This window comes from Pelmatolapia mariae, linkage group LG16_19 (assembly GCF_036321145.2).
Source record: "Pelmatolapia mariae isolate MD_Pm_ZW linkage group LG16_19, Pm_UMD_F_2, whole genome shotgun sequence".
NCBI classification, from domain to species: Eukaryota; Metazoa; Chordata; class Actinopteri; order Cichliformes; family Cichlidae; genus Pelmatolapia; species Pelmatolapia mariae.
The window spans coordinates 27,664,457-27,676,995 of NC_086241.1; the positions used below are offsets into that span (position 1 = coordinate 27,664,457).

At 39.9% G+C, this 12,539-nt stretch overlaps 1 protein-coding gene across 4 annotated transcripts; it reads right to left on the reverse strand.

Moving 5' to 3' along the window:
* Positions 1-241: 241 nt before the first annotated feature.
* LOC134646020 (2-Hydroxyacid oxidase 2-like) lies at positions 242-10,171 on the reverse strand. 4 transcript variants are annotated; one of them, XM_063499685.1, is made up of 9 exons: positions 10,076-10,171; positions 8,436-8,489; positions 4,933-5,085; positions 3,467-3,618; positions 2,135-2,418; positions 1,508-1,729; positions 1,017-1,175; positions 813-882; positions 242-683 (listed from the first exon to the last, which is right to left on the reverse strand). In XM_063499685.1, exons 2-9 carry the CDS (start codon positions 8,480-8,482, stop codon positions 628-630), a joined length of 1,143 nt encoding a protein of 380 aa, XP_063355755.1. In that variant the 5' UTR covers positions 8,483-8,489; positions 10,076-10,171; the 3' UTR covers positions 242-627. The 4 variants fall into 4 exon arrangements, with proteins under 4 accessions (XP_063355755.1, XP_063355756.1, XP_063355754.1 ...); XM_063499686.1 differs by lacking the exon at positions 10,076-10,171 and having other exon boundaries at positions 1,508-1,726; positions 8,436-8,733; XM_063499684.1 differs by lacking the exon at positions 10,076-10,171 and having other exon boundaries at positions 8,436-8,733.
* Positions 10,172-12,539: the final 2,368 nt, after the last annotated feature.

A 12,539-nucleotide genomic window follows, 5' to 3' on the forward strand; every position in this document is an offset into this window, starting at 1 on the left:
TATAGTTAAAAGATGAATGGAAGCCAGAAATATGCAATGTACTGAAGAAGACATAACACAGTGACAACAGACAACATGAACTTTTCAATTTAGAACTTCACTGGTTCTGATGAGAACCTGACCTGCAGCTAATCCACTTTCGAAGAAGTTCAAACATTAATTTTCATATAGATCAGATACTACACTTCAGTTATCACATGAAATTAATAAATCCAGAAAAGAGCAACAGATATTTGCCACATGCTAGAGTTTATTCAGCCATAAGAACTGGCAGCATTTCAAACCAAAGTGCACTCATGTTGATTCGTTACAGCAGAATAGAAAAAAAAAGGTTCCATGGTAAGTGCCTCCATCCTTTCCTTTCCTCCCTTCACGAGCTAAAACAGCTTGATAAACCTTGAACTGACTCTCAGCTTTCTAAAACACTCACTCATGTAGTCTGGCATGAATATATATCAGAAGTCCCACAATTTATTCCTGACCTATGAAAGTTGTTTGCATGTACTGCGTGAGGTAAATTTGTTTCTGTTTTTTGTTTTTTTGTTATAATGAATTCTCAGGCTCTTTGTTTAAGTCTCAGTCTGGTTTAGTGGGATAATTGTCCTCAGTGCTGCCCTCTGCTGGCGGTCACAGCTTGGAAAACTGAATGAGGTTCCTGTTGATTTCAGCTACATTCCTGCAACCTGGATAAGTAAATATATATAATATATAAATATAAAACAGTAATAAAAATAATGCTGAAATGTTCCCTAAAGCCTGTTTATATATTAGCATGATTACAGCCATGTCCTTCAAGTTTGCATCAGACTCACCTGATAGAGCCATAGACAGACGGAACTCATCGTTTAAGATTTGCAGTACTTCCCTCACTCCTTCTTCTCCCTAAAAGATCACACAGGGCATATTTAAATTAAAAGCAAATTGAATTCTGTAATCTGAAATGCGTACTTGGTGTTAACTAAATAATTACTACATTCAACGAAAACAAACACCTCAATGTGTTGTCATAATCGTACCTTGTATGCAAGGCCCCACACTGCTGGACGGCCAATGAAAACACACTTGGCCCCCAAGGCCAGCGCTTTCAGTACATCACTTCCTGTTCTGATTCCTCCGTCAACATAGACCTCAATTCTGCCTTGTACAGTGTCCACAATCTCTGGCAGTGCATCAATCTGTTATAACAGAGACAGAGATAACCTTACTGCACCATTAAACAGTCTGATATGTATCTGAGTAAGCTACTATAGGTCAATAAGCAAGCAAACAAAAAGAAAAAACGTGCTGAAATTAGATTATAGCAACCCCGTACTTTCTGCAGCTCAAGGTTATTGCTATGAAATGTTACTGCTGTGAAGCGGTAACATAATTAAGCTTAATTAGTGATGAAAAATGCTGTGAAATAGACTGAAAATCTGTTTTGTGAAGAGATAAACAAAAAGACTAATAATCCCAGACATTCACTGGTTATCTATTGTACATCTGAATGAATGTGGACAGCGAGTACCGAGGCTGGGCCTCCGTCCAGCTGTCTGCCCCCGTGGTTTGACACGATGATGCCCTGGACACCATGTTCCACGGCCAGCTCAGCATCCTCCTTGGTCAGGATACCCTTGATGATGATAGGGAGGCGTGTGATGGACTGCAGCCAGTAGACGTCCTTCCAGCTGATTGAGGGGTCCAGGGTGTTAGCTGGTATCCCATACTCCTCTGGGCCTGCTGTCTCCTGCTTACAGTGCATGTTTGTGATTGTACAACTCTTCTTAAGTGTCCACTTTGGTTTACAAATGTGCTGTTGTTTACTGAAAACGCAATAATGGGACAACTCTGACACTGCTGGTGCATTTAAGTAACATTAGAATTTGAATATCTTGTACATATAAGTTGAAGTCCACCTTCCTGATGGACAAATACTGTACTCCAGACTGTAAGGTAATAGATTCTTAGAAATTAGCATTGAAATTATTGCCAGGGGGCAACGATTGCATCTGTGCCATTTATGACGGTATAAAATAAACATCAAAAACACAGTTGAATATGAGTACAGTCTTTGTCTTAGCTCATTTTGTGTTCTTAGCTAAGTACTTGCATTTTTTGGAGTACAATGAATATAGAGATAACTGTTGGCTGTTACCTGAAATACTCCATCAAAGTTCTTTACTTTGAGATGTGGTGGAAGTTTGAACTGGTTGCGAATGTCATTGCGGCGCTTTCCAGTATAGGGGACGTCGACAGTGAGGACCAATGCCTTGTACCCGAGCGCCTCTACGCGGTGCACCATTTGTTCCGACAGCTTCCTGTCTCGGTACACATACAGCTGGAACCAGCGGTAACCGTTGGGTGCTGCCGCCACGATCTCCTCCACTGAACATGTGGAATATGTGCTGGTGATGTAGCAGGTGTTGAGCGCCTCGGTGGCTGTGAGATGAAGGCTGGGGTGTTACTATGACTCCCGCATTTAAATGCCCAACTTTACAGCAAAAACATACTTACAGCCTCATGTAAAAAGTGTTTTTGGTGTCCACAGCAGATGTGGGTGAGATTCTCAATAACACATCTCAAGGTTTAAGGTTATGAAATATTAGGCTTGAAGCCTCATAATATTTTTTTAGTGTTTAGTGTGTTTAATTCAAACTCTCGTTCATTTTCCCCCTTAGTGTGTTTACCTTGTGCAGGTGTCAACACGGTAATCATACTCAGGTGTGGACCAAAACAACTCCAACAACCACACCAAGAGCTTTTCGAGGATTTTGTCTCAGTCGGGTTCCAAACGAACTCCAGAGCGGTTAGTTTATGGTGTGAACGAGAGCCAACCAAAGTCTAACTCTGATCCAACGCAACTACCAGAAGCACATTCCAAGTTTGGGCTAAACACCTTTCACTAGCCATGTATGCTTTGCATGCTAGGATGTAGCAGGGTACCATAGATGCCAACTAGCAGTGAAATTAATATAACTTCTCCACAGTCTCCAATAGTCCATAACATGGCACTTTTTCTCTTGTATTCACTTTTGTTGCTCTTGATCCAGACACATCTAGCCTATAAGCTCAGTGAATGTTCTCACTTTGTGTATAATGATGCATTTTAGTTCGCTTGGAGTTCACTTGAATTTTTCTCTGTGTAACAATCTAACCATGGGAAAAAGCTACAAATTTACAAAGCGAGCAACTGATTCAGACCACAGGAAACAAACTACAGGTGTAAAAACGCCCTTAGACAGTTAATTTGCCAATGAAATTCTCTGACAAATAACGGCTTGTTCTAAGGCTCACGCCATCTGCACTCCAGCTTTAGTCAATTAAATTCTACTATTTTATTAGCTGCTACTAAGCACTAATTAGCAAGGACTTAACTCTGTGTGAAACACTCTTAGACTTTAAAATACACAGACAAACAGAAAGATTGATTCATATAGATATGAAAACCATTCACCGACCCACATAATCTTGACACAAAAGTCCTTACCCCGAGCTGTGGCCACCTCTCCTTCATGCCAGGCCAGGCAGTGAAAGGCAGTAGGTGCGATACCGACAGGAAAGCTGATTTCCGTCCCCTGCACAGTGGTCCGTGTGTCGCTCATTGACACGTCCCGCAGGATACGAGGCCTCAGACGGATCCTGAGCGTGAAGCACAGTCGAACATGTAACTAATAAGATCACATGCTACGAGACAATCTTTGTGCTATTTTACTGTATTGTGTATATTCATTCAGCAGAAGCTTCACTTTAAAAACAATGTGTGTCAGGATCATAACCGTATCATGATAACACATCAGTAAGTTAATGTATACAGTGTACAATTTAAATTATGGGATTAAACCAAGATAGAAGCATGGTGTACGGCTTTACTAATGAAGCAACTGGACTTCTTTAAGTTTCCTGAAGACGTTTTAACGCTCATCCGAGAAGCTTCTTCAGTTCTAAGACCAAATGGTGGAGGGTCCCAGGTATTTAAAGCTCTAGTGGGAGTTGTCCCTAAGACGGTTGCTGACCCACTACTGATCATGTGCCTCATTACATGAGCCAAGGTGTGAAAAAGGGAAAGTGAAAAGTGAAAAATGACACAAACCCTTTTTTACACCTTGGCTCATGTGATAAGTCTAGCTTAGCTGCTTTTCTTTCCAAGTTCCTTGGATTATTATGACCTGGATGATTGAGAACCTACACAGACACTTTCCTAATGAAGTTATATTCCTCTGAATGTGAAGAGGCAGAAGACTTGGGGATTCTGTTTTCCCCAAAGCTATTACTGGTGATATATTAAAGAAACAATCCAATGTGATCATTTCTCAAAGGGACAAAAGTTATCAGCAAAATGGTAACAGACTCGTGGCAAAAACATACACTGTGACTTTACAAAAAAGGCACTTTATCAGTCTTCATGGAGACATTAGGAAAGCTGAGAGGAATGCAGAAGGAGACACGGGAGAAAACATCCTCACAAAAAAAATCTTTATCCCAGCAGTAGTGCAACTTTCCAAACTGTTCACCACAGGAGGTTGGAGGAACGGTGCAGCGTCAACACTGAGTAAAACCTAAAACAGCCTGTTACTGATTATTTGGTATCACAGCAACAAAAACTGTACTACAGAAATCAGTTACAGCCATCCAAAGTCCACAGAAACAGGCCTGTGCCCTCTCATGATCTTTGGCTCGGTAGCGAAAGTGTTTTTCAGTTGTGTTTGCTCCTATTCCATTCATAATGTAGAGATTATTTCTTTAGTGTGTTGAAGCTGCGCCACTGCAGTGCTGCCTGCATGTCTGTGGTCACAATGAACGTCAAAAAAAATGTTTCTCCTTTGTGCTGCCTTTAGATAGACGGTCTGACAAACATTGTAAAAAAAAAAAAAAAAAAGAAAAAAATCACTATGGAAACACGTGCATTATGCTAGTGCAATAATGTCTGGATCAACTTTATTTTGCTCACTGTACCTTTTGTAAGCCAGCAGATTGTCGTCCCTGGTGCAGCATTCATCTGCTCCAGCTGCATAATAATCCCAGGTGGCCTTTGAGAGATGCTCCTTAGCATACTCCTCAAAGTCTGTCAGGCATACCATCTGCATCTCTCCACAACAAACTCCCTCTCTGTGTAGGAGCAGAATTTTTCAGGTTTCAGTGTAATCTTGGCAACAAAGCAGCAGAAAATACAATCAACCATTGATATGTGTACTCTTAGATCTGTGCATATCATTTTAAATGAAAGCATTTCAACATGCTATATAACCAGTGACTGACTGAAAATAAAGATTTCTAGTATTTAAAATTACTGCTGGTCAATGCCAAGCACTGCTGACTTTATCACAGCTTAATCTTATCTGTTCACTCAACCGGCTAAACAGAATTTTCTGCATTGCATGCGAGACAAACAGCCCCAGTCACTCTGCATGTGTAAAGTTACAGCTTCAAGACTTACCACAAGTTACTGATATTCCAACAACAAAATTCCCCTACTCTAAAAGGACACAGCCTCTGAAGCACTAACTATTGCGACATCGCTGCTCAAACTGAAATGCCCCTCCTATCAGTGAATGCCGTGCAATCGATGACCCGCCAGTTAAAGTTCTGCACATCTGAGTGAGAAACATAAACTGGTTTAGTTTTCCTTTTTCCTCTAGTTTGTGTCCCAGTTCTTGTTTTCCTACCTTTGCTTTTGTCTCAATCAGAATCAAACTTTCATTGCGGCATTATGAGAGCCGCTGACAGTGTAAGTGACCAGCGGGTGACCCCTGGCCTTATTGTGTTTACACAAGCTGGAAATGTGCTGATGATGACTGGGACTATAGTGAGGACGAGAGGCATCTGACAGTGTCGTGTGGTCCAGATAGAACATACAGCATATGGGCATACATATTTACTCACTGTTTACCCAGGATCCTACATGCTAATGTATATACAACAGGGCCTTTTGTCAGGTGGGAGCTCGTTTTGTTACATGTTCTTAATAGTCAGCATGAAATTATGAGGGTATGCTCAATATACTTATGCTGAAAAAAAGTTTAGATGCGCCTGTCCAACTGCTTCTTGATGAAAATGTCTTTAATCAGTCAATCACATAGCAGCAACTCGTTTAGACATGTAGACATGAGATGACCTGCTCAACCTGAGCGTCAGAATGGAGAAGAAAGGTGATTTTAAACATGGCAGGCTTGTTAGTGCTACATGGGTTGGTGTGAGTATTTCAGAGACTACTGATCTACTGGGATTTTCCAGCACCACCATCTCTTATTTTTACAGGGAATTGGCTAAAAAAAATAAAATATCCCGCAAGCAGCAGTTCTCTGGAAGAAAATGCCTTGTTGATACCAGAGGTCAGAGGTGAATAACCAGAATCTTTTGTCCTGACAGGTATACAATTGTAACTCAAATAACTACCCATTACAACTAAGATATCTAGAAGAGCAGCTGTGAATACATGAATTCATCTTGGAATATTTTCTTAGAACACTTTGGGCACCTTAGTACCAATTGAGCATTGATTAAATGCCTCGGCCTATCTGTTAATAACCATGTCTGTCCATTTATGACCACAGGATAGACCCTTTGAGTCTTCACGTGAATGTCGCTTAAATTTAGCCAATATGAAGGCTAAGCTGTAATTGTGACATGATCATGGGCCTACCAGGTACAGGTGCCCGTTTTCCCCCTTTCTCGGTGTGCTGATACAAGCATGTTAGCAGGTGGGACAGTTGTGAAAGAAGCGCTGAATGACGTTGTTAGCTCTTAGCATTAAACCCGAACCCAACCTGTGACTCATCTCAAAATATTGGGGCGTGCCTATTGAATTTTAGGCTCCCTTAAAAACAAATTTTATCGACATTTTTAGCAACTTTAAAATATTTTTTTAATAATTAAAGTGTGTTTGAATGTTTTAATTGGGTCAAACATACAAATTAAAAACCAAAGACACTTCTCTGTATGTTTATATTTGTCTTGAAGTCTGACTGGTACAGACTAGTGATGTGCGGATCGATACTGAAATATCGATTCCTTCTATACCAGTCATTTATGTTCTAGAATCAATTCTCACATTAAAATATCGATATTTTAGTAATTTAGGGTAAATTTGTAGTTTATCATTAACTGGAACACAGTGGAAAGAAACTATATCATTCGGATTGTCTACATTGGAAGGAACTAGTTCCTCTTCCGCCTTTCATAGTCATGTGCGAAATACGGCTGTATAAATGTGTTGCAGCCCCTTGGCGTGCGCACTCACAACAATGGCTGAGCGTAATTGGAGTTATGTGCGGACGTATTTTACCTCCACAAACAGCCAAGACGTGGTTTGCGATACATGTGGCAAAAAAAGTGAGGTGTTGTGGCAACACCACTAACCTTGTCAAACACCTCAGAGTAAATCATATCACAGAATATGATGAGTGTATGTTCAGGCGAACTGAAGAGGAGGAGTGGAGAGGGACAGGTGCTGCTAGGGCCAGACAGACGTCTCTCACAGAGCCCTTTAGTGCTGCAGGCAGGCAAGGTGTTCAAATAGCGTACAACTTCAGTTTTTTTTTATTTCTCTATGATGAATTCTGCATTATTAAGTGGTAAGAACAAGTAATCTGATGTCCTGTAATCGTTATGATGCTATAATTTGAGATACAATAAAAGATACAATAAATAAAATAAGTTTTTGTACAAAGTATCGGCATCGGATCAGTATCGTCGATACCACCCTGAATTTTACTTGGTATCGGATCGGAAAGGAAATCAGTGGTATCACACATCACTAATACAGACAGAACCCCCCCACACACTATTTGTTTTTGGTTCGTTCCAGCTGGAGAGGTGTTGCTAATTGAACATAAATATAAGTAAAAGTATAGGTTAATTAAGTAAATAAATAAACAAATGTCATCCTCAACTCACGGTATGAAATATGTTTTATCTTAATAAATGTATAAAATATAAAGAATTTCCCTGTTTAAAGTGACAGCACTGAAAAAATATCTGACAAAACAGGACGACAAGCTAGCTGATAAATTGTTATAAGAAAAGCAACAAAATGTTTTGAAAATGAACTAATTACCTCTTTTACCCATGACAGTGATTAACACTATACCTAAATTTTAGATATAGAAAACCTGCATGCTCTGTCTTTATTAACTTATTAACGTGACCATAAAAATTTAATCAACGTTAAAACTGTTTTCTTATGTTACTTTTTATGAAAACACCATGGAGTTGTAAAACTGCTAAGAAAGCCTTGATGACATTCAAGACCATTTCACTATCCAAAGCTTGAACAAAACTGGAATCCAGAGGCTGTTTGCTGAATGGCCGACATGTGCAGAAAACTAATGTTTTTACAATCCCTGCTCATTTATATTCTCAGCCCTGTCAAGACTTGACAAAAACTTTCTGGCAGTGCATTCAATGAATCAGGAGACAGAAAGCATAAAACGGATGTTAAATTTGTATCGATTACTCACCGATTACAATTGTTCATTCTGTTAGCAGAGCTTCTTTCCTGACACATTCATAACCTGTAAACAGACCACAACCAAAATGTGAACACAACATGGTTATTGGCAATACTGCTACTACAACTACTACTGCTACCATTACTGCCAATTATGTGACCCACATTGCTTTTAGTTCCACAGCACTACTAACACTAGTACTATGCCAGTGGTGCTTTTAATACTGCTTCTTTTGCTACATTTTAGTAGTATTACAAGTATTACAACTACAACCACCAGAAAACTGACATTGCAGCTCTTTCTTACTCATAATACTGCTACGATTACAGCTAATAGTACTGATACTTTTTCTGACTTCTGCTCATGTACTAGCACTTCAAGTCCATACATATAAAATAACAACACTGCTTTTATTCTTTTTATGCCAGTTACAACAATTGATCTGTAATTACTAGTTAAGGAGTTCACCTAATCAGTTAATTTAAGTGTTATTTCCCATGTCTGTTGGGAAATAACACTTTCTGACATCCGCTGTCAGAAAAAAAGGTGCATTAAAAAGTATTATTGCTGTTTGCTATATAGTAACTGTGCCGTTATACTTACGTCTACTAGCATTTGAGATATAAAAGCTGTGCCTACTTTTTAAAGAATTGGTTGTTTTAGATTTTCCACCAAAGTTAAGACAAAGTTTGTGAATTTAAATTGTATCCAGAGATAAGGCGGCATCTGTTTTTAGTTAATCCACTGATCTTCTGTGTTAAGTATTATTTAATAGTAACCTACAAAAAACCTTTTAGAACAGAAAACCTTTCAGAATAGCTTTCAGCTATGAACACTTGAGGGCAGTCTAATACTGAATGAAGGTCCTTTCTTAAAGCTCCAGTCAACATCTGCAAACCAGGTAAAGAGCTTGTATTTAATGTCTGTCATCCGTGAACACTAAACATCTAGAACTACAACACAACACGGCATAAACCTTGTTCAACCCTGCGCTCAGAGGTCTGTTAAACTTGTATGTATTAATATGAATTATGTATTATTTTAACCCTTGTAATAAAAATACTTGAATACAAATGGGATAATTTCCTCAGTTAGATTTTTCTTATCTCCTTTGTAAAAAAAATGTTCACTAAAAATTTTGTAAAACAGAAAAATAAGTTGCTTTTACTGCACTGTTTATTTTACAGCTCGGCAGGACTGCTATGATTTATTACTCTTTTTACTGAGATATTATGTTTATTTTTAGGTTCAGTTTTTTAAGTGTGGCTGAATGTTTGTGATGAATGTGAGTCTCTGTCCTGTGTAGACTGTGAAAGGTGTCAGTTATTTAGCTCCATTGAATGGCGGCTGTGAGCACATTGTCCAGGTAGATTTCTAGAATACCTGGTGTTTGGTTTGTAAGATACAAAACAATTTGAAGGTTTAATGAGCTACTGTTATACAGCAGGTTGGTGTATGGTACACTGGCTTTAGTAATGCTGCTCACCAGCAAGTAGAACCAACACAACCTGACACTTTGCTGTTTTTAATTTATTTGGCGGATAAATCCTGAGATTCTACATTTAGATGACTCACCTACAAAGCAGAATCCAATAACGGGAAGGCAGTGTAAGTAGATAGTTGCTGAAGTGTATAATTCAGTGTCTTACCTTAACCTGTGCTCTTTGGCAGGCCTACAGTAGGTGTTGGTTCCCTTCTCATGTGACAAGGTCGTGTCAAAGGGCAGTGCAGCCCTCAAATCCTACCTCCCCCACCACAAGCCCTCTCGCAGTGTGAGGCTCCGCCCACAGTGGGTCAACAACAGCTAAGCCTCTCGTCAGCACTCTTTTTCCTGGTCTTTCTTTGTGCCAAAACCCACCAAAAGCTTGATGAGGTCAGTTCTATTGATCCATCACTCATAAATATACCAAACTCACAATACTGATTAGACATCTGTGTTTTACATGTAGAAATACTTAGAACACTTGGAGCAACAAACACACACACTGAGTGAAAACGTCAGCCTCGCTGTTGTGGCTGGTAAAAACATCTCTAAAGAATTTTCTTCTGCTCCTTCTTCTGAAACCTTCACCTAAAAAAAATATCCTGAACTCATTTCTATTGTATGTTTCACAAAAGTGTTGAATATTGATTAACCAGATGAGAAATGATGAAATCTAATGTAATGATGAAAACCTTCCTTACCCCATGTCATTGGCCTCTTGGGGTTGAGGACTGTTGTTTCGCTGATGAGACTTCCTACATGAAGAAATAAAAAAAAAGTAACAATGTATTTGTGTTGCATACAATGCTTTTCTAAGTTAGGCAAAGATTTGTACTTGTGTGAGTATGGATTTGACTTAGACACAGAAATAACACTTCTCTGTTAGACTGTTTTGTTGGTGCGTCTCGCACGATAATTTAGTCAGATGTGCTTCAAAGTTTCCTTTTGCAGCATTCTTGTTTTTTCACAGCATATTTGATGTGGCCTCACATGATGGCAGACAACACAACCTTCACTGAACTTCACTTCAAATGTTCTCGTCATCATTCCCATCACAACTCTCGCATTTCCTCGTGAAGAAAACCTCAAATGTGCATGCTGAAACTGATGTACAGTCTGTGAAAAATTCTGTAATATTTGATCTTGTTATGCACAAAACCCAATCCAACTTCACGGCTCCCGTTCAGCAATCTGAAAATATGGTTAGCATGCTCGTCAGCAGATAAGATCAGCTGTGTGACAAACGCTTTGGTTTTGCTTTTTGAAAGGTTGATATTGTTGCGTTCGACCTTTATTGACCTCGTACATAAAGCTCATTGTCAACGATTGTGCGCACACTTGCACTTTACCTCGACTCTTAATAATAATGAGAAGACAAATCACTTTAATACCAATAATATCTAGGTAACTGGTTATAAATAAGTGAAACGCTACACTTCTGTAGTATCCTTGTACAGCTGAAATATACACACATGACTTGGTGGCACTTTGCTGTGTGCTGTGCAGCTGCCTTACCTGCACTTGTGTAAAAGTACAAAAAAGGGACATTTGTGGGTGACCTACCTGGAAGAAGAAAGCTTCCTCAGCAGACTGGACCCGAGCCCTCCCTCCAGCCTGGCAGTTGATCCAAAACAAACTCTAAAAAGAAAGACTGAGCAGAAAATGTCTGCTCCACTGTGCCAGCTGGTTGAAGAGTTGAAGCGTCTGAGTGAGCTTCACCGTTTTAGCTTAACCAAGACCTCAGTGTCATGGTCCCTGTGCCTCACCAGCTGATCCTGTTTTAGGCAACGTGTGTTTTTTTTTTTTTTTTCTCTCTCTCTCTCTCTCACCTGCCGGGGCGGTGCTCATTATGGGCTCCCGCCCCTGGCCCATGCACCTGCTGCCTATCGGGGTGATCGCAAGGCTTATTTAAGACGGCAGCGCTGTGCCACTCGTCGCTGGATTGTTGAGCTATCAGCGTCAGTCACTCTACCTTTTGTGAGTTAGACTCTGAAAAGTTATTTCCGTCTGTTCGCCGTTAACTCTAGTTTCTGTGTACAGATCTTCCCCGGACCTTTCCCTGCCTGCCTGTTATCGTGTGGACGAGTGAGTGGATTTGTGTTGCCCCGTTGTGGAGAGAGAAGAGAGAGCCATTGGAGTGTGCCTGATTCCCGTCCTTCCCCTCACGTGCCCCGGAGCCCTGGACCCCCCTCCCCTCCTTCCAGCACGTTGTAAATAGTATCACCTGGTGTCGTTTGTACTAATAAACTGTCAACTCTGCTAGGATTCCTGGTCTGCGCCTGAGTCCATTAACTAAAATGTGACACTTAGTTACTTCCTGTGCTACTTCTCTTTCTCACTTTAGGTTTCTTTCCGCATTTTGATACTCTCCACCCGACAGTGTCACACTTGAGATCATGTCAGCGAAATAAGAAAAGTTGTTTCAGAAGCTGTTTTTGTTTTTTAGGTTTTTAATGAAACATGTTGACACACACAGGGCCTTTAGTGACCTTGTGTGCTTGCATGATTTTGCAAATGGAGGAACTGCACTGTTCAAATTACAGTTTTAACTTGATGACATTTTAAAGTCTATAGTTAAAAGATGAATGGAAGCCAGAAATATGCAATGTACTGAAGAAGACATAACGCGG

Bases quoted from the DNA above. Each gene is read 5' to 3' on its own strand.
- LOC134646020 (XM_063499685.1), bottom strand. From the start codon at position 8,482: ATGTGTCAGGAAAGAAGCTCTGCTAACAGAATGAACAATTGTAATCG. The intron at 3,619-4,932 runs GTACAGTGAGCA...CTTCACGCTCAG, and splicing joins AATCTGCTGGCTTACAAAAG to GATCCGTCTGAGGCCTCGTA. The intron at 2,419-3,466 runs GTAAGGACTTTT...TTCATCTCACAG, and splicing joins AGAGGTGGCCACAGCTCGGG to CCACCGAGGCGCTCAACACC.